General features: G+C 37.4%; 2 protein-coding genes across 7 annotated transcripts in view; one reads left to right on the top strand and one right to left on the bottom strand.

Moving 5' to 3' along the window:
• Positions 1 to 4964: 4964 nt before the first annotated feature.
• The window catches only part of LOC101089545 (olfactory receptor 52Z1-like), a 102343-nt gene continuing 80177 nt past the window's right edge, over positions 4965 to 27130 (bottom strand). For 3 of the 6 annotated variants that reach the window (XM_045038824.1, XM_019811928.2, XM_023239492.2), the window contains 2 exons: positions 14972 to 15111; positions 4965 to 5958 (listed from right to left, as the gene is read on the bottom strand). In XM_045038824.1, coding sequence (XP_044894759.1) covers positions 4974 to 5930 — 957 coding nt within the window. In that variant the 5' untranslated portion in view covers positions 5931 to 5958; positions 14972 to 15111 and the 3' untranslated portion in view covers positions 4965 to 4973. Of the gene's footprint in view, positions 5959 to 13888; positions 13993 to 14971; positions 15112 to 27130 lie in introns of all 6 variants that reach the window. The other 3 variants (XM_045038826.1, XM_023239493.2, XM_045038825.1) reach the window with 2 other exon arrangements.
• On the top strand, positions 22952 to 23905 carry LOC101094129 (olfactory receptor 51A4-like). Its single transcript, XM_003992806.1, has one exon. The coding sequence runs from the start codon at positions 22952 to 22954 to the stop codon at positions 23903 to 23905; it is 954 nt and encodes a 317-aa protein (XP_003992855.1).

The raw sequence follows: 27130 nt of genomic DNA, 5'->3' as shown, positions 1-27130 counted from the left end.
TGTTAGGTCTTCTTGGTGGATAGACCCCTTGATTATGATATAATGAGCTTCTGCATTTCTTGATACAGTCTTTATTTTAAATTCTAGATTGTCTGATAGAAGTATGGCTACTCCATCTTTCTTTTGTTGACAATTATCCTGATAGATGGTTCTACATCCCCTTATTTTCAATCTGTAGCTGTCTTTAGGTCTAAAGTGGGTCTCTTGTAAACAGCATATAGATGGGTCTTGTTTTCTTATCTATTCTGTTACCCTATGTCTTTTGATTGGAGCATTGAGACCATTGACATTTAGAGTGAGTACTGAAAGATATGGATTTATTGCCTTTATGATGCTTGTGGGGTTGGAGTTTCTGGTGGTTTTCTCTTGTCCTTCCTAATCTTTGTTGCTCTTGGTCTTTATTCATTTTTTTTAATATTTTCATCTTTCTCCCCTCAGAGAGTCCCCCTTAAAATTTCTTGCAGGGTTGGTTTAGTGGTCACAAACTCTTTTAATTTTTTTTTTGTCTGGGAAACTTTTTATCTCTCTTCCTCTTTTGAATGACAGCTTTGCTGGATAAAGAATTCTTGGCTGCATATTTTTCTGATTCAGCACATTGAATATATCCTGCAACTCCTTCCTGGCCTGCCAAGTTTCTGTGGATAGGTCTGCTGTAAACCTGATCTGTCTTCCCTTGTAGGTTAAGGACTTTTTCCCCCCTTGTTGCTTTTATGATTCTCTCCTTGCCTGAGTATTTTGTGAATTTGACTATGATATATCTTGGTGATGGTCGGTTTTTGTTGAGTCTCATGGGGGTCCTCTGTGCTTCCTGGATTTTGATGTCTGTTTCTTTCCCCAGGTTAGGAAAGTTTTCTGCTATGATTTTCTCACATAACCCTTCTACCCTTATTTCTCTCTCTTCCTCTTCTAGGACCCCTATGATTCTGATGTTGTTCCTTTTGAATGAGTCACTGATTTCTCTAATTCTTAAATCGTGCTCTTTTGCCTTAATCTCCCTCTTTTTTTCTGCTTCATTATTCTCTATAACGTTGTCCTCTATATCTCTGATTCTCTGTTCTGCCTCATCCATCCTTGCTGCTGTTCCATCCATCCATAATTGCAGCTCAGGTACAGCATTTTTAATTTCATTCTGGCTATTTTTTACTTCTTTTATCTCTGCAGAAAGGGATTCTAATCTATTTTCAACTCCAGCTTGTATTCTTATTTTTGTTATTTTAATTCTGCTTCAGACATCTTGCATGTACCTGTGTTGGTTAAATCCCTGGCTCTCATTTCTTCGTGCTCTTTCTTTTGGGGTGAATTCCTTCGTTTTGTCATTTTGAAGGGAGAAAAGGAATTAATGAGGTAGAAAAATTAAAGTTAAAAAAATTAAAATTAAAAAATATTAAAATTAAAAAATTAAAATCACACACACACACACACACACAAATCTAATAAATGATGCTAGATCTTAGGTGTGTTTTGGTCTGCATGTTGAGAATGGTTTGACAGAGTAGAGGAATAAAAGGGGGGGGAATGAAATCATTTGAGAATTTGAAAAAATGAATACACTGAATTAGACTAAAATGAGATGATGGGAGTAAGATAGAATTTGAAAAAAAATTACACAAAAGTAAAGAATATAGTAGAAAAAATTAAAGAAAAATATTTTTAATAAAAATTAAAAATAAATGTATTTTTCTCATTCTGTATTCAAGAAAGAGAAAAGTTGTGTTAAAGGAAAAAAAAGATAGAAAATTGAATAGATGGACCTGCTAAGAGATTGAAATACAACTGAAATTACTGTTTTCTCCTAGAAGTCAGACTATGTAGCGCTTTATAGTTCATAAACGAAGTAGGCAGTGAGACCTGTGCTCTTCAAGAGCCAGGTTGGCTCAGTTGGGTGGGGCTCAGTGTAACGGCTGTTCTTCAGTAGATGGTGCTGCTAGCCTACTGGGGTGGATTGTTGCGGTGCTTGTAGGTGCATATGCGCAGGCCTGGGAGCGTTGAAAATGGTGTCACCCTGCTACCCTGTCTCTAGTATCGGAACTCAGTTCTCCCGGATCAGTAATCGCACACTGTCCTCTGTCTTCAGCTTTCGTCCACTCCACCTCTTCACTGTCCATGACCAAACCCCAGGCAGCACCTCTTTCCCCAGTTTTGTCTCAGATGTGGCTGCTTTCCTGGCCCCTTACTTCTGAGGGACTGCGGCTTTGACCCGTTCTGCAGGGTATCACCGAGCAATGGCTGAATGAGCAATGGCTGAATGTCAGCTACACCTGGGAATGCTTGCTGGACCCTGCTGCTGCTGGTGCCCCAGACTGCAGCCAGGTGCCAGCCCACCCCAGAAAAAGTTCACAAGTTAGCATACTAGCAGCTTTTCAGGGATTATGGAAAAATCACAACACACATCTGGCACCAGTCTTCAGCTTTAACCACCTTGTTCCAGCACTAGTGAATGTGGCCATTTTCTGTGGTCTGCTGGGACCAAGTGGCTTCAACAGTCTCCACCAAATGTCCTTCCAGCAGTGGAACCGCTTTTCCCCCTGTGGCCCGAGAACCTCCTGGACCCCACTCTGCTCCTGGGGTTCCACCCTTCTCACCAGAGCACCACCAGGTATCGAGCTGCAGGGTTTCAGACTCTGCCTGCCCCCTGTTTACAGTCTAAATGGAATTTAAACCCTCTCCTTTCTCCTTTATCCCTTTTTAGTTTAGTCCCTGTGGCTGTTTCCAATTTTCTGCTTTCTCTCCAGCTGCTTTTGGGAAGGGTGCTTTTCCCATATTCTGCCCCCTTTCCCCAGTCTCTGTCCTCTCTCTGCCTGCAAAAGCGGCTCCCTACCCACCACCGGCATTTCACTCCCCAAGTTCACCTCTCCCTGCCACATACCTGCTGAATTCTGTGGTTCAGGTTGTGCAGATTGTTGTGTTAATCTTCCAATCAGTTTTCTAGGTGTGTAGGATGGTTTAGTGTTGGCTGGCTGTATTTCATGGACGCGAGACACACACAAAACTTCCATGCTGTTCCACCATCTTGGCTCCTCTTCACATCACACTTATATCTCCATTGTTCAACTTGTTTTTGTTGGTGGTCATGTTCATGACATGGGTTAAGAATTTTAAATAGTACATCAATGTAAATTCAGGTTTTCAAACAATTTACCAGTTGAAACAATTATTTAATAGGCTGTTCTTTTCTCAGCCAGTTTTGATACACAAAATCTTATGCAATAGGCTTTGTACTTTATACTCAAAAAGTCCAATGGTTATCTGAAACTCCAACTTCCCACTTACAGGTCAATTAAAGTTTTTGAGTTTAAGAAATATGCTTTCTGTGGCATCATGTAATCTGTCAGTAACTTTTCTGTCAATTTGAAATTGATATTCTCCCACACAATTCTCTTATCATCTGTTTTCAAGGGGAAGTCAACAATCCAGACAACACTGAGGGACTGGATGTGAGAACTGGATGGGCCCCTGGTCTATGTCTGTGTACTTAGCTGAGCCTTGTTGAATGAACCTTATCCTACCTCTTCACTCTGTGTAGGCCTCTATCCTTTCCGCAGCCTTTGCTGAAATTTGATTATTGTCTCTTGGATCCCACTTAATGAGGCATCTGAAATGTTGGATCTAATCAACAAGCCTTGAAACCTGACCCATTTTCTCTTACTTTGCTGACTCTAACATTTGTGTCTGTGGCTCTTGGCTATGGAGCCACTTTTCTCTTAGCCAAAGCCTCTCCCTTTTCAACTTCATGAGTCAGCATTCACCATGATCTTTGTGTTCCCCACAGTGCCGTAAGGAACTCCTACATTCATCTGTTGCTCTTGTGGAACGAGAGGAAACCAGTTCACTGACTGAACATGCCACATGGTCATTTTTACTCTAATGCTGTTCTCCCATGTGGCATGAGACAATTTGTTAAGAAATCTCCCTCAGATACTTAAGTAGGAAATAAGGTATTCCTCTTCCACTGCTTTTCACTTTCTTCTCTAAATTCATTGGGTTTCTATCTTTTTATTTTGTATGCCCTGATACTTTGAATGAATACCGAGAATGTGCAGCTGAAACTTGGACTGTATCTTCCTTTTTCTCCATTCCTATCTGTGTCTCTCCCCCATCTCATGCTGGAAGGGGTTCTGCTACTCCTTTTTTGTTTCTAAAAGGAACTTGCTCTGCAGTCGAACCTCCTTCTTCCTTACCATGTTCTACTGGTACTTTTTAACAGAAGCATTTAGTGACAGTAGACTCTAGTGGAAGAAAATAAAAATCTATAGTTTTCAAAAGGAATTTTTGTGGTATTTCATGTATATATATATATATATATATATATATATATATATATAGACATATATATATATAGACATATGGGATATATTTCAATGTGTGTTATGCACAGTTTAGAAGCTTTGTGTAAATCATCTTATTTAATACTTTCAACAACCTTATAAAATATGAAATATTTTAAGCTCAATATAAAGCTAAAGAAGCCCAGAAAGGGTAAATACTCTTTACAAAGATGAGACATCTAAAATTCAAATCTTGAGCGTAGAGCCCAACTACTCAACTGATAGATCACAGTGCTAAATATATAAGTATTATTTTCTCTGAAATACAAAGATAATATGGGAAAATAGGCTGAAAACCTGTTAAGTTGATTTAGCAATTTGTTTTTTCTATTTTTTAGTGGGTGGGTTGTGTTTTTACTTTTCCTGTTTTTCTGTACCAATATGAAATTGAAGATAACTATTGAGTTATTGTGTTTTAAGTCTGTTGTAACTGAACTCACACTTACACAGAATCTAAAATGCCCTTGGTCTGATACTGTCCTGAACAAAAGCAGCAATTAATTAATTAATTATGATGTAAAATTATCTCAAAAATTTACTGTTATCATTCTACCCTAATGCTGGCATGATATAAGATGTCTGATATAATTTTAAGTACTCTTCAATTAGTTACATAGAAAAATGAAAAATTGAGCTGGATAGTCTACATCAGCAGAATTTATTGCTCACAGAAAAGACATGGACAAACTTCTCCTGAACTTTCTTGGTCTTAACTCCATAAATGATGGGATTGAGAGTGGGTGGTACCACCACATAAAGATTGGCAAGGAGGATATGTACATGGAGTGGTATATGGTGGCCCCCAAATCGGTGAGCAAAGAATGAAAAAAAGGCTGGAGTATAGAACAGCAGGATAACACAGACATGGGAGCCACAAGTACCCAGAGTCTTGAGTCGGGCATCTTGGGAAGGAATTCTAAAAACAGTACAGAGTATAAGGGCATAGGAAACAATGATAAACACCACATCCAGGCATGTAGAAAATAGGGCCACAATCACCCCATAGTAGATGTTGATTTTGATGCTATCACAGGCTAGCCTGGCAATGCCCATATGTTCACAATATGAGTGATGAATAATATTCCTCCCACAGTAAGCAAGCCGATAAACCAGAAAAACCAAGGGGAAGCAGATGAAGAAACTCCTGATCACAGAGGCAATGCCCATTTTTCCAATGACTGAGGGGGTTAGAATTGTAGTATATCTTAGTGGATGGCAGATGGCTACATAGCGGTCAAATGCCATGGCCAGCAATATGGCAGACTCTGCCACAAAGATGAAGTGGAGAAAAAACATTTGGGACACACAGCAACCAAAAGAAATACCCCCATCTTGGAACCAGAAGATTGCTAGCATCTTTGGTGTGGTGACTGTGGAGAGAAAGATATCTGCCAGGGATAACATGGACAAGAAAAGGTACATGGGTTCATGAAGACTGCGTTCAGTGAAGATCAGGAATAATAAGAAGGTGTTGCCTAAAACAGAAACTATGTACATGAAACAGATGGGAATGGAGATCCATATGTGTGCATATTCCAGTCCTGGGATCCCAGTCATGGTATACCAAATATCTCTAAGGTTGGTGTGGTTTGAAGAGATTGTCATCTTTTACTCTGTCCTCTGACACTGGACACTGGAATGGAAAAAGAGAGAGACGGAGTGAAAAATCATAGTTATTTCATCTGGTTTGAGTATGAATCTTGGCATTGCAATACAGTTGTTGCTTTAAGAAAGGATTGATAGTAAGTAATGGTTCAAAGATGACAAGCCAGATAGGCTTCATTGACATGAAAGTTACCATGATCTTATAGAACTGATGCTACTGGTAATGCTAATGGTTTTAACTATAACTATAAGAACAACAACAACAGTAATGATAATAAACATTTTATAGGTTTATAATTTTGTCTAGACACTGTGGCAGATACATTGTACTTATTGACTTAGCATCATACATGAAAGCCTCTTATATGCTCTTGCACATCATGGTTTTCCTTCTTATATGACTGGTCATTTCCAGTGTTAATCACAGTTTCTTTCTGGTGATTAATTGCACACTCCAGTAACAAAGTGTCCAGAATATTGGTATGACCTTTTGAGAATTCAAATCTGTAACGACCATTGTTTCTGTAATTTAAAGACTTTAGCTTTTTCATCACCAAGTGAAAATAACTTGGAGAGAAAGAGAAGTCTAGGGAGTCCTTGCTTTGCGTAGTGCTGTATTAACTCAATACTGTGCATATTGAAAACATGTTCTTCCAACATGCACAGTATTAATACAGCACTGTGCAAAGCAAGGACTCATATAACATCATTCTAACTCAGCAGACCATGTGTCCTATCTTCCACATATGTTATATTCCTCCCTTCATTCTCTCTAGTCTCCACTGCCTTTTTCTCCAATTTATTCCTTTCAGCTTGTGTTCAAATATTTGCCTTTTCCTTCCCTTCTTTTTTTTCTTTTTCTGCTCAAACTTGCATACCATTACTGGAGAAAAGAGAAAGGCATCTCATAGGTAATGAAATAACCACAATAATAAAAAATGAGTTGCAGACACATGCAAGATTTAAATAAGTTAATGAATATTTCTTTAAGTTCATTCTGTGATTAATACTATGCTAAAGAAGGAATTAAATATAAACTATACATATCCTCTATTTCAAGGATCTCCTACCCTTGTGAGGATCATGGGACATAGACACAAGTAAGCATCCTCTCAAAGCAGATCAAGATAAGAATGACGGGAGACATGCAGTCACGTGTGTATAATGTGAAAGAGACATTAACTAGGGGATGATACAAAGATTCATTGAAGTGTTGTCAGTAGATGTGTTTATCAGAAAGCCTTTGGCTTTCAAGAGACTATCATTGGAAAAAAAGAACCAAGACAAGTAAAAACCTAAAACAAGGACTGTAAGTCACTATAAAAATCAAATTATGTAGTGTATCAAAGGCTTAGAGACATGAGAAATATGACCGGACAAATAAATTGTGTCTTGAAGATTCAAAGTTTTAAAAGTCAAGCTAAAGACTTTAGGTTTAGGTCTCTTATACTGAGAATTGATTTCTTATTCAACAATACTTACTGAATCTCTAATATTTTACCACAGTTTTAAGGAGAACATAATGGGATAAAAATTTAAGATTTACCCTTTCAGAGAGGTCTTTGCTGATGGACAATATGCTTATTTTTTATTCTCTACTTCCCAATAGCACACCGATACAATTCCTAATGAATAGTTTGTAATATTTTTCACCAATCTTTCTTAAGTTTCGTGATGGCTATGAGTATATATTCAACATCTAACATAATATATTTTTGTTGAGTAAATATGGTTTAAAAGGCAGAAAGATAGATTGATGAGGTGGAGGATTTACCTGATTTACTGTAGGAAGCTTTTCCAACAAAGTAGAACTCGGAACATAGTTTAAACAGTGAAAAAAGGGGATGGAGAAGAAGTGTGGGGCTTTTAAATGTTTATTTGTTTATTTTGAGAAAGAGAAAGTGAGTAAGAGCAGGAGAGATGCAGAAAGAGAGAGAGAGAGAGAGAGAGAGAGAGAGAGAGAGAGAGAGAATCCCAAGCAGGCTTCATGCCGTTAGCACAGAGCCCAACTTAAGGTTCCATTCCACGAACTGTGAGATCATGACCTGAGCCGAAATCAAGAGTCAGACTCTCAAACAACTGAGCAACCCAGGCACCTTGAAAAAATGTGTTTAAAAATAAATAAATAAAAGAGAATTCCAGGTGATAAGTTATATGAGGCAAAATGAAAGGCAATAGGACATTTTGAGACACACTGTCTAGAAAAATGTGATGCCACTAATCAACATAAGGAATAGAGGAGGAGATTTCTTTTTCAGAGAAAGTTAAAACAATTGTTTTAAATTATATTAGTTTATGGCATGTCTATGGAACCACTAAGGAAATAAATCTGGCAGACTATCTCAAACCTGTATAGTGCAAGGGAAAGAAAAGTGGACGAAGCATGAGGTTCTAGCCTGAACTGAACTGTAGTCTCAGCTATGCCATGAAGCAACTGGGACCTTGGTAGAAGAATTTCATCACTCCAAATTCTCTGTCCCTATAGGTTGGAATGGAACTAGCTCATAGCTACTTCTCTTCTAGATACAAAAGACTAACATCCAATCATGGACCTGGACCTCAAAGCAAAAATACATACATATCAAGCTGTATATTTCAGTTTAGTTTACTATAAGTTATTCTATTAGTTTTAAAAAAGAAAGACCTAAGAAGAGAAGTTCTGGTATTAAATCTCTTCCCTAACTGTATCTCCAACATGTAGTTTATTTAATCACAGTGACAGCCCTCAAATAACACATTTTAGTCCCCACATTATTTATACTGTTCAACTAATTTTGAGTATTTACCATGAGTTCTATCCTGTGTTAACCACTTATCTATAATTTAATGGTCACAAAATACCATTCAATTGCAATAAGAACCCAACAGAATGACAACTAGTATGGTCCACTTCACACTTTAGGACACTATGGCATGAGTGGTTTGAATAATTTTTCTAAGCTAGTATCTAACCAATTAGAGATTCAAACTCAAATTCTCTTGCTTAAAAAACCCATGTTTTTAACACATTGTTTCATTTGCCACTAGTGAGCAATCCCTTCTTCAAGCTTTCTTCTCATTCATTTGCCTTGATTTCATTACAGTCCTGTCCACCTACTATAATTTTCACAGTTCTGAGTCATTTTTTCAATGCTATTTTTTTTTTATTATTTCCAGTTTGGTGGTGGTGGTGGTGATGATGATCATGATCATGATTTATTGCCACTTCCCAGTTGTTGTGTTGAGAGTAGGATGTAGAATAAAAGTATTAGACTTTGGGACACCTAGGTGGCTCAGTTGGTTGAGTGCCCAACTTCGGCTCAGGTCATGATCTTGTGGTTCGTGAGTTTGAGCCCCACATCAGGCTCACTGCTTTCAGCCTATCAGTGTACAGCCTGCTTCGGATCCTCTGTCCCCTCTCTCTGCCCCTACCTCACTTACTTTCTCTTAAAAATAATAAGAATAAACATTAAAAAATGTTAGACCTTCACTAGCATCTAGTGAAAAATATTAGACTTTCATTAGTGTCTAGTACAATTTCAAGGAATTGATGAGTGTGAAGTCTGATTCCAGATTGAAAGGCACTGGGTATAAAATAGCTGAGAATACCAGTTATGAACAACTGTTAAGAAGGTAGGCACTAAAGGAAAGGAAAACAGTAACTGGAAGGAGCAAAAGGTATTGGGAAATGTTCTTTGGAACATAAGAGACGAAAATGGCAGTTTATGTCAGAGGAGTTTGGTAGTAAAGAAGAATTTGAAGCAAGAAAGTGAACAATTTTGGGGATTAAGCCCCCATGATTACAAAAGATAATTCAATCAGTTATTATATAGGTGTTCTGCTTCTTCCACTGAGGCAAAAAGTAGTCAGAAAAATATTAAGGGATATATGGAAGATTTTCAAAAGACTCACATTTGATCCAGATCTTTGCAATAAAATAAAAAGCAATAATTATTCGAGTTAATGCCAAAGCTCATGTGGGAAAAAAAGGAGAAATATGGAAGAGATACTATTTAAAAAAGATGTGGAGAACAGAAAATAAGAATGAAAAAACAATTGCCCAACAGTAGTGAAGGCTAGCAAAGTGAGAATAAAGAAAGATTTTATAGTAGAATTAAGGGTCTCCTGGCAGAAGCAGCCATACAGGAACAGAGGCTCAACTGATTTTTCACCAGGAAAGTTCAAATTTCATGATCAAGAATACTCAGAGGCATGGGATCAAATGACAGGAAGGGCAAAGTTGTCCAGCAGTTGAAGGAAATGATGACTGAAAGAACAAGTTGTTCACAAAGACTAGTGACATGCCAAGGAACCAAGAAAGATCAGGTTTGGTCAGAGGGAATTGTTGCCTGCTTCATCTGATGCTAGTCAACCTTCCAACTCTTTCCTCTCTGAACCCAGGTCTGCAGTGACCTTCCCCATTCATATCTTCTTCTCTTGTTCCCATTCTATCACTTTTCTTTCAGAAGTACTGAGGATACAACATTTTTTAAAGTTTATTTATTTATCTTAGAGATAGAGAGATAGACAGAGCATGCAAGCAGGGGAGAGGTGAAGAGAAAGATGAGAGAGAGAATTCCAAGCAGGCTCTGCAATGTCAGCGTGGAGCCTGATTCAGGCCTTAGATCATGACCTGAGCTGAAACCAAGAGTCAGGTCCTTAACTAACTGAGTCACCCAGACACCTCTAGGATACCACATTTTTTTTTTTATTTTTTTCAACGTTTTTTATTTATTTTTGGGACAGAGAGAGACAGAGCATGAACGGGGGAGGGGCAGAGAGAGAGGGAGACACAGAATCGGAAACAGGGTCCAGGCTCCGAGCCATCAGCCCGGAGCCTGACGCGGGGCTCGAACTCACGGACCGCGAGATCGTGACCTGGCTGAAGTCGGACGCTTAACCGACTGCGCCACCCAGGCGCCCCCGATACCACATTTTAAATGAATGTGTACTAATAGATTAAAATCAATCCCATAAATACACAGAAATGTGCTGATTTTGAAAACCAGCTTAGATACCAACTCAACCACAGTTCATAAGATAAGCAGAGATGGCATGGCCCTCATAGTCTTTGGCTGAGGCTTCCTTTATCACTTTCAGCCATTCAGTTATGTTCCAAGAATCATCCGGAAACCCAGTATCTCCTATTATAACTCACATAATTTCCCTTTCTAATACTCACTGCTTACCTCACTCAAAGCTAACATACTGCTGTCGCTGAAGGAACGTACCCACAGACGATGGCAGGAGAGGCCACAGTGAGCCAACTGATCTGAGAAACTTGTAACCCTTTTCTCAGAGCTAGCCAGAACTTTATCAGACGCATGCAGTCCAATGGGGCTCATGGGTTTGTTATTTACCAAGAAGGATGGTTCTCGTAAATGTTCTCCTTTTTTTCCATTCCTTCTTCCAAACCATCTATATCTTTCTCATACCCTTTACTTCTGATTTATGTCATACTTTAGCATTTCAATTTTATTTACCACCTTAATTCTTCTTTACCCCAAATATATAGATAAGACTCTCCCCCCCCCACAAAAATATCAATAAAACCCAGTAAGCAAAAGCTGCCATCAGAGACCCTTCTGAGCTACAGCTCTTACTGTCCTGTGAAACTGGCTTCCACACCCACTACAGCTAGACTTGTGTCTCAACTCCTTTTCTGTTTTGGATGAAATGAGACAAACTCTTTCTGCACTAAATTGTTCCAAAAGAGTTTTAACCAGAAATCTGAAAGTAACTAAAGAACCAAAACAGAAGCCTTTGGTATAGAACCTAAAAAATCAAGGGATCTATCTTATAAAGGAATCTTATCTGTGATGACTACAGCTGGGGCAACAAAGCCCCAAGCCTTTTTCTTCTGTTGGAAGAAACCCATTTTGGAATGGGTTTTGGAATTAACCCAACTTTCATATTCTGAAATAATTCTTCCTCACAGAGATTGGCTGTTTCAAGAGCCATAAACCAGCCTTCAATGAACTCTTCATTAGCTTGAAAGAGCATGGTCCAGCGAGGTAGTCAGATATTCATATCAATGACAAGTATCATTTCACAGGTATTGGATATGCCTCCACCACTACCATAGATCTTCTTAGGCCATGATCCTGGGGCAGATGCTGTACATGGGCATATATGGCAAGAAAAAAGTCGCATATCCTTTTCTCTACCAGGAGTATACCTAATCTAAAACCTGAGATTCACAGGACATGCCTTCAGAACACAGCAGTCACTTACTGTCCAATATGGGATATCAGAAGCTTACTACCTCCTTTGTTCAGAAATTGCAGACTTCCAAGGCCCTGCAAGATAAGCTGGATGTTCTTGGTCAAGGTCCCGACCTCCTAACACTCTGAGGTTCGGAATCTGGTTCTATAGCTTTCTCTATCCTGGGAGACCTAAAACCCAGGAGACATGGGGAATCTAATAAAGCATCTGTGGTTTTCTGAGCTCTTTATCCTTTAGTAAGGCTAAGAAAGAACCAATTATGGAATAAGTAGGCTTATAGGAAAAGCATCCTTCTTAGACATTCTTGGGGAGTTAATGATGGCTCTATCAGGGGCAGTAGTCCACAGTGAGATTGCCTTCATAGACATGAACAAGTTATAGAAATACAGAAGTTGTTGAGGTTTCAACTTGTCAAATGCATGAATTTCTGTGAGAGTGTGATTGTCAGAGCAGAGGGTCTATTTTTTAGTGTCATGATAATGTGTTCCTTAGGAATCTTCCACCTCCTGAAAAATAGCATAAGATCCATGGGGGGGGGGATTGAGCAATTTATCATGAAATATTTTGAAAACCATTTTTGTCCTGTATTACATCTGTATCAAACACAAGTATATAAATTAATATAAAACCTGCAACCCCTGCTGTCTAGTGTAGGAAGGGAGATATGTATGTGGGGAAAAGTGGTCTTTAATATCACTACCATTGCCATAAAACTTGCCAAGTTTAACACAAATTTCTGATATAACAATTCTTCTGTTTTGTTGTTTTTTTTGTTTTTAATTTTTTAAATTAATTTTAGAAAGATAGAGAAGGTGCACAAACAGGGGAAAGGGGCAGAGTGAGAGAGAATCTTAATCAGGCTCTGCTTCAGTGCAGAGCCTGATGTGGGGCTTGATCCCACAACCCTGGGATCATGACCTGAGCCGAAATCAAGAGGAAGATGCTCAACTGACTGACTGAACCACCCAGGCACCCCTATAACAATTCTTTTAAAACCACAAAAATATCTGGTATTATTTTACTGTTGGCAAGATGAGGATATTGAAGTCCAAAAAGTTTAGTCACTTGGTTTACCTACACATATAGTAAGAAATAAAACTGAAAATTAAGTCAGGCTCTCCTTGCCAAATATCATGCTCTTCTTAGATAACACTCTGTTATTAATACAAATTTAGAGTGATCAAGTAAAAGAAGTACTTCTCCAACAGAATTAAAACTATTCATTAGAAGCTACATTAGAAGCTGTTCAGTGTAATTTATTTTTTGTATGTGAAATACTATGTGAATAGTATAGTCCTGTATGGATTATATTTACACTATGTGGCAAAGATTATACACCCACCTAATACATAATTATAAGATTAAAAATCACCCCTGATTGAAAAGAGTGGGATAGGGGCACCTGGATGACTCAGTCGGTTGTGTCCAACTCTTGATTTTGGCTCAGGTCATGATCTCGTGGTTCATGAGTTTGAGCCCCACACAGGGCTCTGTGTTGAAAATGTGGAGCTTGCTTGGGATTTTCTCTCTCTTCTTCTCTCTGCCCTCTCCTGTCTGTGCTCTCTCTCTCTCTCTCTCTCTCTCTCAAAATAATTACATAAAAACTTTTAAAAAATCAGTTTAAAAAGAAAAGAATGGGACAAATCAGTGTGAAAATGGATCTATCTGTACACCCATATAGCTATGTGACACTGTGTAGCATCACTCAGGGATTATTGGACAGAGATTGTCCCTGCCCCATACCATAACCTTACCCCTTGTTCTTTCTGATGCCCACATGCTGTTTGTCCAGGAATCCAATACACTCCGGCAACACAGTGGATCATTCAGTCATGAGCGATGATTCAACCGACATTTGCTAGTGGTTTTAGGGAGCGGAAAAGGCAACAAGAGCTAGAGTACATCAATACAAAGAGACTCTTTAAGAGTCATGACATGTCAAGTTAATTTTGTTGCTACCTTTCCTTTCTGTCACAGTGAAAGATAGGAAATTATCAAGGAAGAGATAGTTCTTGGATCTGAACAGAAAAATACAGAGCTTAAACACGATGGAGAATGTCCACATTCACTGATTTGGAGGATAAATAATATATAAGTGTTTTTTCTCTACCCATTATTCTAAATCTTCACTGTACGTTATATGGATCCATGGAATTTGTATTGCATTGTAGAATCAAATTGTTTATGTGGACAGGGCTCCACACCAATAAAATATACTTTCAATGGTCTTTCATAACTTGATAGTGACCCTTAGGGAACCCACAGTTACGGGGTTCATACCAGCCTCTAGTGAGAACCATAAATTCTCTGGACAGTATACTTCTTCCATACAGTAAGGTTAGATACAATGATGTAATATGCTTAGTTCATGCCCTGCAGAAATGAGATAAGGATGTTGAGAAGTCAGATTAAGGTCTAGTTAGCGAAAGTTCAGAGAAAGCTCTGAAGCTCTGTCTTACATTCTTGACAACTACAAGTGTCTTCCCATCTGAAAGTTAGAGGGCCACCTGGGTGGCTCAGTTGGTTAAGTGTCTGACTTCGGCTCAGGTCATGATCTCATGGCTCGTGGGGTTGAACCCCCACATTGGGCACTGTACTGATAGCTCAAAGCCTGAAGCCTGCTTCAGATTCTGTGTCTCCCTCTCTCTCTGCCCCTAACCTGCTCACACTCTGTCTCTCTCAAAAATAAACACAAAAAAATTAAAATTAGAGCATTCTTATGAAAACTTTTGGAAGCCAAATGGTATAAAGCAAAAAAGCATTACTACTAATTTCATGTGAAAAAATTTTAATATTCCCACATCCAAAAAATAACCCCTCTTAAACTATTCTGATACCTTAGGTTGCACAGATACTCAGAAGCACAATTCAAAGCCACAATGTCTTGATGTTGAGAGGCTGAGTGTGCTTCCTGAGGAAGGAGCCTGGCCAGGCCGCTCTCGCTGCTCAGGGTGTGAGCTGCCTCTACAATGACTCGCTGCAACACAAACACTGGACATTACTTCACTCTTCACCTTTTTCCATAAAAGTGAAAATCCTTTTCATATTTCTTTTGGTTAGCAAATACAGATACTAATATAGATCTTTTCATAAATGCAAAATTCTTTTTAACCTTATAAAACATTCATTTCTCTTCACAAGCCTGTCTTAATCCCCAGAAATATTGTGCCATGATCTTCATAAAATTGCTTTCTGCATTAGAAAATCAGATGTCTTGTATGATTTCCTTATTTTATTTGCTCACTTAATCTAACCCTTAAAAATTTTTTTCAATGACTATATATTATTGGGCTTTCAGCAATATTGTTCCCAACAGTCAGGAATCTTTTCCTTCAAACAATTTCTAAAGCATTTTCTTCTTTGTCGTGTCTCTTACACGGAAATGTTTCTCTTTGTTCCAACATCAGCTCCTTCACTTCCTTCATCACACTATGTCTTTGAGGGATCTGCTCGCTCTCTAATGAAATTTCAACCCTTTGCAAGTTACGATTTCTGTGTTAATGGTAGATAAGTTTCATTCCCAGCCGTTATATCTCTGATGGAATTAAGTCTTCAATGTCTTTGAGTAAATGTGCCTTGTCACCTCAACTCAGTGTGCTACTCTGTCTGCTCTGAATCTGCTCCTCCTTTATGGACTCCCCTACTATATGCACATATACATATACAGATACACATCCACATCCACCACACACATATTCACTCAAGATAATTCTTATTGATTTTTTCTGTGTGTGATACATTATTCTCATTCTGTGTATTTCCCATCTGATTACTCATATCTATACCTCCAACCAAAATCTTTCCTAAGCTAAATACAAATATAGTTACCAAATGTACTTCTCCATCTGTCTTCATATATATATATATATACACATATATATATATATATATATATATATATATATATATATATATTTCAGACTGAACATTAATTCCATGTCTCTATTTTATCTTTTGATATGTGGAATAGAGTTATAACAACTGTTTTAATGCCCTTGTCTATTTCCAAAATCTGTCAATTCTGGATCAGTTTCTTTAGACTAATTTTTTTCTCTTTCTTAGTGAGTCATATTTTCTTGCTTCTTTGTATTTTTTTTTATTTTTTATTTTTTTACATTTTTAGAGAGAGGGTGTGTGTACATGCAAGTGGGGAAGGGGTAGAGAGAAAGAGGGGAAAAGAGAGAATCTTAAGTGGGCTCCACATTCAGTGCAGAGTCCAATGCAGGGCTGGATCTGACAACCCTGAGATCATGACCTGAGCCAAAATCAAGAGTCATACACTTAACCAACTTAACCAACTTAACCAACTTAACCACTTAACCAACTTAACCAACTTAACAACCCAGGCACCCCGGCAAGCATGTTTTAATTGGATTTCAGATACTATGAATTTTACCTTGTTGTGTGTAAGTAGAATTTATATTTACTAAAAATTATATATAAATTTTATATTAAAGTTTATATTCCTAAAATTTATTTATATACCTATAAATATTCTTAAGCTTTGCTTTGATATGATTTTTAAATTATCTGGAATTTAAGTTTGATCCTTAAGTTCTTATGCTTAAGATTTATCGGGCATGACAAGTGAGCTTTTAACCTAGAATGAATTGTTCATTACCCCCACTGATTGGACATTATTTTTCTAAGTATTCTGCCCAATGACCTGTGGACTATGAGTTCTTCCAGTGTGGCTGGGAACAGGCACTTACTCAGGCCGTGTGTGGGTTATTAAACTTATTTCATTTTCCTCTTAGAGAGTTGTTTCTTTGGCCTCAGGTAAAGGCCACTTCTTTACACATATGCACCAATCAGGACTCTGATAAGTATTTGAGGGAACCCTCTGCAGATCTTCAAGGCTCTACCTTTGGTAGTTGTCTCCTCTTTGTTACTCTGTCTCATGAACTCTATAAACAATTTTGTCTTCTTGGATTCTCAGCAATGGTTCCTCAACTCAGGAAGTTCATAGGCTCTGTCTAGGTTTCTGCCTGGAAACTCTCTCAAAGCAGTGAGCTAGGGCCATTGTAGGATTTATTTATTTATTTTTAAATGTTTATTTATTTATTTTGAGAGGGGAAGGCAGAAAGAGAGGAGAGAAAGAATCCCAACCAGAGTCTGAGCTGCACAGCAGGGAGCAAGACACGGGGCTTGATCTCATAAACATGAGGCCATGACCAGAGCCAAAATCAAGAGTCAGATGTTTAACAGACTGGGCCACCCAGGCATCCCTGTGGGATTCATTTTGTATGTTTCCTGACTCTCATAGATTATAGTCCTTTGTTGCCAGAGATTCATTGTCTTAAAAACTGTTACTTCATACATTTTTTTCTAATTATTTTGGTTGAGAGTAGAAGATGAATTCAATTGCTCTTACTCCATTTTTGCCAAAAGTAGTCTTCATCATCATTTATTTTTCATTGATCAAGAATATATTGAATGCCTCTATATGATAGGTATCATTCTAAGCATTGTGAATGAAGTAGGAAATAAAGATTAGAACTTTAAAAGGAGAGGAAAATGTTACAATCACAGGAAAGACATAATAAAACTTTAAAAAGAGAGAAAGTGTCTAACAACTAACAGCTTTGCAGTAAGAAAAGGAAGGAAAACCCAGAAGTTTAAATAAAATCCTGCTAACTCATACTAATATAAGTGGTCCTATACCTCTCAGAAAAAACTATCGCAGTACAATGTTGAGAAATAATATAATAATGGATATTTATAACAATGATAGTGAAAGAAAGTGTCCAAACCTCAGCTTCTCAAAAACATTAGATTACAGTTCAAAATTATTCACCTCAGAAAATGATCCAAGCTAAGTATGGATACCTAAAGGTCACTTATCAGGAAAAATCACTTCTTGAAAAAAAGGTGTATCACATGTTTGTGGTGAACAGTAGAGATACAACTGGTTTCATGCTGGAATGTGTGATTAATTACAGGGACTCTGGAGCATTGAGAAAAGCAGGCTTGGCATGTCCTTGCTTCCAAAGACTTTGTTTTCTGTGACATCTCATATGTAGCACGATAAAACCACTATCTCAGGAGAATATTTTGATAATCTCCCTCTGGCACCTTGTGTCTAAGATTTTCTACTTGTGGCAATAAATAACTCTGGCTGCTGGGCAAATATCTCTATCAGTGGTTTCTAGCATCTTCTAAGAGCCCATCCATTCTCCATCTATGCCAAGGAAGGTGAGTCCAAGAGAACTGCGCTGCTGAGCTCACCTGCCAACCCATGCTGAGGATGCAGGTTGCATAGTAAGGAGGTTGCCTGGCACATAAAAAGAACTGTTGAAAGTATATTCTTTAAAAGAACAAAGATGAGGGGCACCTGACTTGCTCAGTCAGAGGAGCATGTGAGTCTTGATCTCAGGGTCATGCGTTCAAGCCCCAGCTGGGATATAAAGATTACCTAAAAAAATAAATCTTAAAAAAACAAAAGAAAAAAAGATGGCGAACCCTCTTTAGGAGCTGCTTCATTGAAATTTTCCATAGATTCAAAATGAAAGTCATGGAAGATCAGTGCCTTTAAAAAAGAAACCAAAAGGGAGTTGGGAAATGATGAGAATAAAGACACCTAATTGAGGAGCCAAAGTGTGTTCTGTAATTCAAGGTTAACAGATGGGGATTCATAGTACATAAGTGAGAGAGCAGGGTTTTGTTGTGGGCTCTGGAGGAAGACTCCAGGAGTGATACATACATCTTAAAAGGAATTTTTTAGGAGCTTGGAAGGAGGGCTTATGGAGATGGTATTTAAATGTCTGGCTCTCCAGGAACAGCCAGCAAGATATCTCTCTGGCTAGGATGAGCAATCTACCAGAGTTAAATGGAACTCTAGCACAAGGATAACTGGAAATCGAGCAGGTTGATAAATACAAGAATGAATATTCTTCATCTGATTGTCACCTCCTTCTCTGCTTCTAATTTAGTGGCATCTACTCTTCAGTTCTAAACGAGCCTCAGTGAGGAGGATGACCCCAAAACCTTTTTCTACATCGGTTTTTAAAAGGGAGCTCAGGACACCTGGGTGGCTCAGTCAGATGAGCATCAGACTCGATTGCAGTTCAGGTCAAGGTCTCAGGGTTGTGGAATAGAGTCCTGCATTGGGCTCCATGCTAGGCATGGACTCTGCTTGGGATTTTCTCTCTCTCTCTCTCTCTCTCTCTCTGCCCCTCCTCCACACATGCTTTCTCTCAAAATAAATAAATAAACACTTAAAAAATAATAACAAGTAAAAAGGAGCCTGGATTTCTTGTGAGTTTTAAATCTTCGCTAGGGGTTAGCAAATTTATACTACAGTAGGAACCTCTAAACAAGTAATTTATTTGTTTAAACAAAATTTACTATGAACTTTCTGTGTCCAAACAGTATTGGACTGCAATATGTGAAGGGTAAAATCCCAATCTTAAAGGTATTTAAAATCAAACTGCATAAGGAAAACTCCTTTAGGTTTCGGCTGGAAGACAATATGAAATTATATGTCATAAATGCCATCTATTGGGGGAAAAGTACATTCTGTATGGATTTAATGGCTTGAGGAATTCTTATAATATGAAATAGCATGAGAGGATTTTATAGAATTCTGGATATAGACTGACTTTTATTTTTTTATTTTATTTATTTTAATTTTTTAAAAATGTTTATTTATGTTTGAGAGAGAGACAGAGTGTGAGTGGGGGAGGGGTTGAGAGAGAGGGAGACACAGAATCTGAAGCAGGCTCCAGGGTCTGAGCTGTCAGTACAGAGCTCAACACGGGGCTAGAACCCACAAATCATGAGATCATGACCTGAGCCGAAGTCGGACACTTAACTGACTGAGCCACCCAGGTGCCCCATGGCTTTCAATCAATTAATTTAATCACCATCAGTGGAGATAGAGCATGATCACATTTAGGATCCCATCAGAAAGTGTACAAATATTCTGATGTTGGAATGAGAAAGTTGTATGTGGTGGAATTAAGCAACCAATCGGACTAGAGTGGAGAGTGACAAGAAAAAAAAATAAGATTAGTTGAAATAAAAGACATTCTCATGAAACAAGGCTAGGCACACCACAAAAAGTATTAAACTTGTAACGGCTAAAAAAAATTGAAACACTAACAATATGACTGAATATATGCTTGAGTTTCACATTGCTGGTGCAGTGATGTCCCTGGTGTATGGATGCGTGTGCTGGTAGTGCTTCATGGCTCAGTGACCAAAACAGAAGGGGGAAATGAGTATAAAAGAGAGAAGAATGAATTCCAAGGTATATTGGGAAATAAAGCAAAGGGAGGAAAGATGGTTATGTGTATATATGAACCTGTAGTATATGTATTTCTGTGTGCTTAAATGAGGTACATTGTGTATTGTGGTGGGTCAGAATTTTATGTCTCTTCCAGCTCTTAGTGTGGTGGGATGCAGTGTGTTGAGTAACTGTGGGTGTGTGGTATGTTCAGATGCCCTCTCTATTATGAACTATGACTTTCTTCATCCCCCTCCTCCTGTTCCTCCTCCTTCTCTTCCTTCTCCTTCTTGACTCATGTCAAGGAAGACTGAGATATTTCACGTATACAGCTTATATATATATATATATATATATATATATATATATATATAACAAAAATAATAATAAATAAATAAAATAAGTAAAAATCAAATTAAAAATAAAAATAAATAAAAATAAATAAAAATAAAAATAATATTTTAATATTAATCTTTTCTGTATAATATTTATATATAATTTATAATATATAAAGTTCAGTATTCTAATTGCCTAAAGTCAGTCTTCTTATTAGCGGCCCTCCTTATGAGGTGCTGATTCACTCCCTCAGCTAAAACGACATGCTTCGTGAAACTTTTTTTTTTTTAATTTTTTAACGTTTATTTATTTTTGAGACAGAGAGAGACAAGGCATGAACGGGGGAGGGTCAGAGAGAGGGAGACACAGAATCTGAAACAGGCTCCAGGCTCCGAGCTGTCAGCACAGAGCCCGACGCGGGGCTCGAACTCACGGACCGCGAGATCATGACCTGAGCCGAAGTCTGCAGCTTAATCGACTGAGCCACCCAAGCGCCCCTGTGAAACTCTTTTTAATAGACACTCTATGAAAGAATATAGTAGGATAGAGTAGACATTCACTACCAAGAATATGAGAGTAGGGGACTGAACACGCATAGGTCTATACATCAATGCATGGAAATGTATATATGTATATATTGTGATTCATTTGGGATCTGCTCCTTGAAAATATGTTTATATCTATAAAAAGATAACTTTGCTTACATTGACATGCTTTTAAAACAGCACAGTTTTGGCTGAGGGAAAAAAAAAATGTCTCTTATGCTAATATTCCCCATCTCTAGCTTTTTTCCTGAAAAGGAATCCTTCATCAATCTCTGTTTAATTTTTCTTCTGGTTTTTCAATTTTGGGGCATACTTTTAAATGATATAATTTCACAAAAGACATTGTGTTTTGATTTCATGCTCTTTCAGGTCAGTTATATTACCTCCCTTCTTCCCCAATCTCACATATCCGAATGCAGTTACATCACTGTTTTGTTTCCGCTTGCAATCGTAAACAAAAACCTTAAATCTAAGTGTATTCAACCAATTATTTGTAATCTCTTCCTACCCTTCTTTGTAAGATAAATACATAAGTGCTAACCTCATTTCCTCCAATTATGCTATTTTTTGTTTGAGCATAGTTGACAGACAGTGTTACATTAGTTTCAGGCATAATACACAGTGGTTCAATAATTCTATGCGTTATTCTACACTCACCACAAGCGTAGCTCCTCTCTGTCACCATACAACACTATTACAATACCATTGACTGGATTCCCTATGTTATACCTTTTATTCCCATGACTTATTCATTCCATGACTGGAAGCCTATATCTCCCCCTCCCCTTCACCCACGTTTCCCAAACCTCCAACTCCCTCTGCCATTAGTTTGTTCTCTGTATTTATAGGTCTCATTCTGCTTTTTTGTTTATTACTTTCTTTTACAAATTCCACATCAATTACGCCATTTTTAAGATATTTACTGAAGTATTGTTATTTACTTCCTAGTAAACGATATCTATGTTTTTAAATAGATGTATTTCAAATTTTATTCAATAAATTATTTGTTAATATTTGAAACTATTCTAGCACGAGCTAAGATATAATAACAGTATCCACTTTAATGATTTTATCACTCATATTTCGAAAAATCAACATATGAATTAATTGTAAAAATGAAGGATGTCAGGATGTCACATGAATTTTTTTTAATGGTTTGAGGTTTATGTGGGTTATTGAAATATCCTATGCTTTATCTCTATAGGTAAAACGAACAGGAAAAATGACCAGATTTCCAGATGCCTGAATAGGTATGATGTTGATGTGGAGAAAGTGCAGGAATTTCTTTCAGAGTTTCAATTAAGGTGATTGAAAATAAAAATGGAAGCAAGCATAATTAAATAAATTAAGAAATAGAGTCCTCACAATAATTTTTCTAAGCACTGAGATAAAAAAGAAAATTATTTTCTTTAAAGAAATTTCAAGAAATTTTCATTGTCACTTGATCCATGTTGGAGTGTTCTAGGCCAAAGGAACTCTAGTAGCTCTTACCTTTTACTAGCAGTTATCCATTGCCCTAACTCCAGGTAGTTATTCAGATAAATTTGGAAACATTTTAAGGATCAATTCTTTGGTAGATAAGGATTTCTAGGATTAGTGCTGCCCCAGGGGAGTTAGGTACGCTATGTCCTCCTATCTTAAAATCTGTGTTTTTCTCCTAAGAGAAATGCCTAGAAGCTCATTTGGGCTGGATCCCAAGAAATATCCTTATGGGTCCTATAAACAGTAGCTGGTTCCAGCCACCCACTCTTCTCCTAACAGGCATTCCTGGACTGGAGGCTGTACAAATATGGATCTCTATCCCACTGTGTGTCATGTATCTAATTGCTCTCCTGGGGAACTGCATCATCCTCTTTGTTATCAAAACCACCTCCAGCCTTCATGACCCTCAATACATCTTCCTATCGATGCTGGCAACCACAGATGTGGGTCTGTCTTTATCAACTCTACCTACGGTACTCAGTGTCTTCCTCTTGAATCACAGAGAAATTGAGTTCCATTCTTGTCTGACACAAATGTTCTTCATCCATACCTTCTCCTCCATGGAGTCAGCCATCCTGTTGGCCATGGCCTTTGACCGATTTGTAGCTATTTGCAACCCATTGCACTACACTGTGGTCTTAACCTCTCCTCGGATCATGGGGATGGGAATTGCAGCCATGGTTAGGGCTGTGGTGTTGATGGTACCCTTGCCAATCCTGCTCAAGCGATTGTCTTTCTGCAGGGATGTTATCCTATCACATTGTTACTGCTACCACCCTGATGTTATGAAGCTGGCCTGTGGCCCTGTCAGAGTCAATATCATCTATGGACTGTCTCTTGTGCTCTGCTCCTTTGGAGTTGACTCTGTGTTCATTGTCATTTCATACATCCTTATTTTGAAAACAGTGCTGGGTATTGCTTCAGAAGATGGTCAGCTCAGAGCGCTTAATACTTGCATTTCCCACATTTTCACTGTCTGCATCTTTTATGTGCCACTCATTGTCCTGGCTCTAATTCATAGGTTTGGTACATTCACATCTCCTCTTCTCCATGTCACCATGGCCAATCTCTTTCTCTTCTTGACCCCAGTCCTTAATCCCTTGGTTTATAGCCTAAAAACCAAACAGATAAGGTCTGCAGTACACAAGGTACTCAGGGCCAGGAGAAACTTGCTGAAGTAGTCAAGTTTGGCTTAGTGAAAGTGACATCCTGACTCTCTCTTTACCTTTCATCTGTCTGTTTCCCTCTGGGAAATACATCATCATTTCAAGGATGGTTTTGTGAGAGTGGAAGTATTTTCTTTTTGTCTGCCAAGTGGATGGTATTATTTTGGTTACTGTCTTGATGCAATTTATTATTTACTATTTTTATCTAATTTATCATCCATAAAAGTATTGTGTGAAAGATCTTACTGAAATAATTTTTATATCTCTCTTCTACTTAAATATTTGAGTTTAAATAATTAAGTGATTTACAATTAGGTATAAAATAAAGGTCAAGTTATTAACATATTTTAGAAAGTTTTCCATTTTCTTATCCCCACCTTTCTCTCCAGCCTCTGACTACACATTGCCATTTTTTTTCAAACTGGATGATTCAATGTATTTTTATACATATACACCAACCTTCCCAAGACTCTAAGCATTTACCAATTTGCTTGGCTTGAAATTGTAACACCAATATTAAACAAAAAATTTTCTGGGGCACCTGGGTGGCCCAGTCAGTTGAACATCTGACTCTTGGTTTTGGCTTGGGTCATGACCTCACAAGCCCCACATTGGACTCCATGCTGGCAGCATGGGGCCTGCTTGGGATTCTCTCTCTTCCTCTCTCTCTCTCTCTGCTGCCCTGTTCATGATCTCTCTCTCTCTCTCAAAATAAATAAATAATCTTAAATTTTTTTCTGTGATGAGTTTTTCTAACATTTTATAGAATTGTCATTTCTCTTTTCCTCTCAATATAACCCACTAATAATTTTATTATAATACAGTACAATTTTACTTACATCTTCATGTCTATCGTCCCCAATTAATTAAGAATTGTTGTGGGAAGGCATTGTGTTGCTTTATTCTAAATCTCTGGTATATACCTATTTAGTGTATGTACCAGTGTATATACCAAGTGTATATACCAGTAAATCTCAATTGTTTTCTTTAATAAATGAATGAATCTCTGTGAGCATAAGTAATTGCATTTGGCAATCATGACTCTTACCTGCTAACATAACTACTGTTTAATTACCCTCCCCTTCTAAACAGTCAGGGGCCATGTTTGTTGTTTCTGTCATTGTATCTTCAGTACATAGTGGAATATATGTAATATTGTATACAATGAATGCATACTAATACATAAACTAATAAATATGTCAATTAGAGATGTCATTGGTATTTTGTTGTACTTATAAAGGTATGACATTTACACATTAAAATGTAACTATAAAACAAGTGAGGGAAATCTTTAAAATGATGTATTATTGAAAGAAGACAAGAAATTGAGTTATTGGATTTCTACTTCAAACTCCAAACGTTTAATTACATTACAAAAATTAGCCTCGTTTAAACCAAAGGAAGTAAATTTTATTAGCTCCATTTTAAAGGAAAGGAGACAGTTAAAAGATACTAAATAATATTTCAGTATCTCCCCAATCAAAAATTATTGGAGTCAGAATTAAAAACGACCACATATTATGTAAAATAACACATAAATCCTGCCATATCCTAGTGTTTTTTGCCCTATATAAGATTTAAAGATATGTAGACACATAGGTGTCATTGAGACCCATGTATTTAATTGCAGTATGTTAACCTAATTTTATCTGTATTAATGTTCACTTACATTAGACACTACAAATTTCCTGATTCCAGCAAACCCTGTCTTGTTCAAAAATACACTATTTTTCTTGTCACACTAGGTCTGCATAAAGCATACAGTGCCCAAGAAAGCTGCCCACTGTAGAAGTAGGACTTAAACTCACGTCCGTGTTCCTTCAAACATCATGCTCTCAACTTCACCACATACTGAAGTCTAAGAAGAAAATTGCCAAAATGTATAGCCTTACCACATTGTGAAATGTGAGTGTATGTGGAGGTCAATGTGTGTATATTTTTATTTGCTCTCTTTTTAAAGAAACATTGGGATATTCTATTTGAAAGACAGATGGACGAGGCAATTAACAATCATCTTCTGTAAAACATAAATTAACTACAATTAGCTAACACAATGGAAAAATTATCTTGTTCTTACGAATTTCTACTTATCTATGAAAAGAATCATTCACGAACACAAGTGAAACATCTGATAATTAAGGAAGGGCTTCTTTTAGTGTTCATTAGACATCAGAATTTGAAAGTTGTCTCTGCTATAGAAGTTGATCATTCTGTTGAGAGTTGATCAATGGATGAAACGCATTGTAGTATATGCATACAATGGAATATTATTCAGCCATAAAAATGAAGTATTGACACACTGTAGCACAGATGCTCCTCAGAAACATTATTCTAGGTGAAAGAAACCAAACACAAAGTGTCACATATTGTATTATTTCATTTACATGACATATTCAGAACAGGTAAAAGCATAAAGACATGAAGTAGATTGGTGTTTGTGAGGGGCTGGAGGAAGATGAGAATGTTGATTAACTGCTTAGTGGATATGAGGGTTTATTTTGGAGTGATGAATATATTCTGGCACCAGGTAGAAGTGATGAACGTACAAGATTATGAATGTACTAAATACTGTTGAGTTGTACACTTTTAAATGGTTGAATTTATGTATGTGAATTTCATTTCAATAAAAAGAAAAAAGGAAAAAATTATCCCCTAGACCAAATTCAATTGATATGTTAATGTCCAAAGAGAGTCTGGGTCAGTGTCCTTAAAAAAAAAGTGTTTATATTTGAAAAAAAACCCCATCATTTAGGAATGGAACGATAAAATATGGAATTTTGCTCACTGGAATAGACTAAACAAGAAGATAGTTCTGACAGGCAGAGAGTCATGAGTCAATACATATCCTTCAAACACCTGGCTCTCTTTTCTTTTTTTTTTCTTTTTTTAGAGTTTATTTATTCATACTGAGAGAGAGAGAAAGAGAGAGAGAAAGAGATAAAATCCCAAGCAGGCTATTCCCCTAGCCCTTGACAAACTACCATTCTACTTTCTGCTTCTCTGAGTGTATTTTAGAATCCTGATATAAGTGGAGTCATGTATTATTTGTTCTTCTAATCAATATATTTCACATTTGCAGGGATTTAAGAGTATAACGATAATCCAGCCAATTACTTATGATTTGGAGAGAGTCTATTGGGAATAAACAGAAATGTAAATTGATATAGTGTATATCATGATAGGGGTAAGGTCAGAGTCCTGTGGATTATATAAAAAAAGCAACTAGCCTAGGATTTAAGG

This window comes from Felis catus, chromosome D1 (assembly GCF_018350175.1).
Source record: "Felis catus isolate Fca126 chromosome D1, F.catus_Fca126_mat1.0, whole genome shotgun sequence".
Lineage (NCBI taxonomy): Eukaryota > Metazoa > Chordata > Mammalia > Carnivora > Felidae > Felis > Felis catus.
Note: the sequence above shows the minus strand (reverse complement) of the source record. Positions and strands in the feature narration are given on the sequence as shown.

What these genes read in the sequence shown, in the direction of transcription:
- LOC101094129 (XM_003992806.1), top strand. Translation starts at nt 22,952, where the DNA reads ATGGGTCCTATAAACAGTAGCTGGTTCCAGCCACCCACTCTTCTCCTA.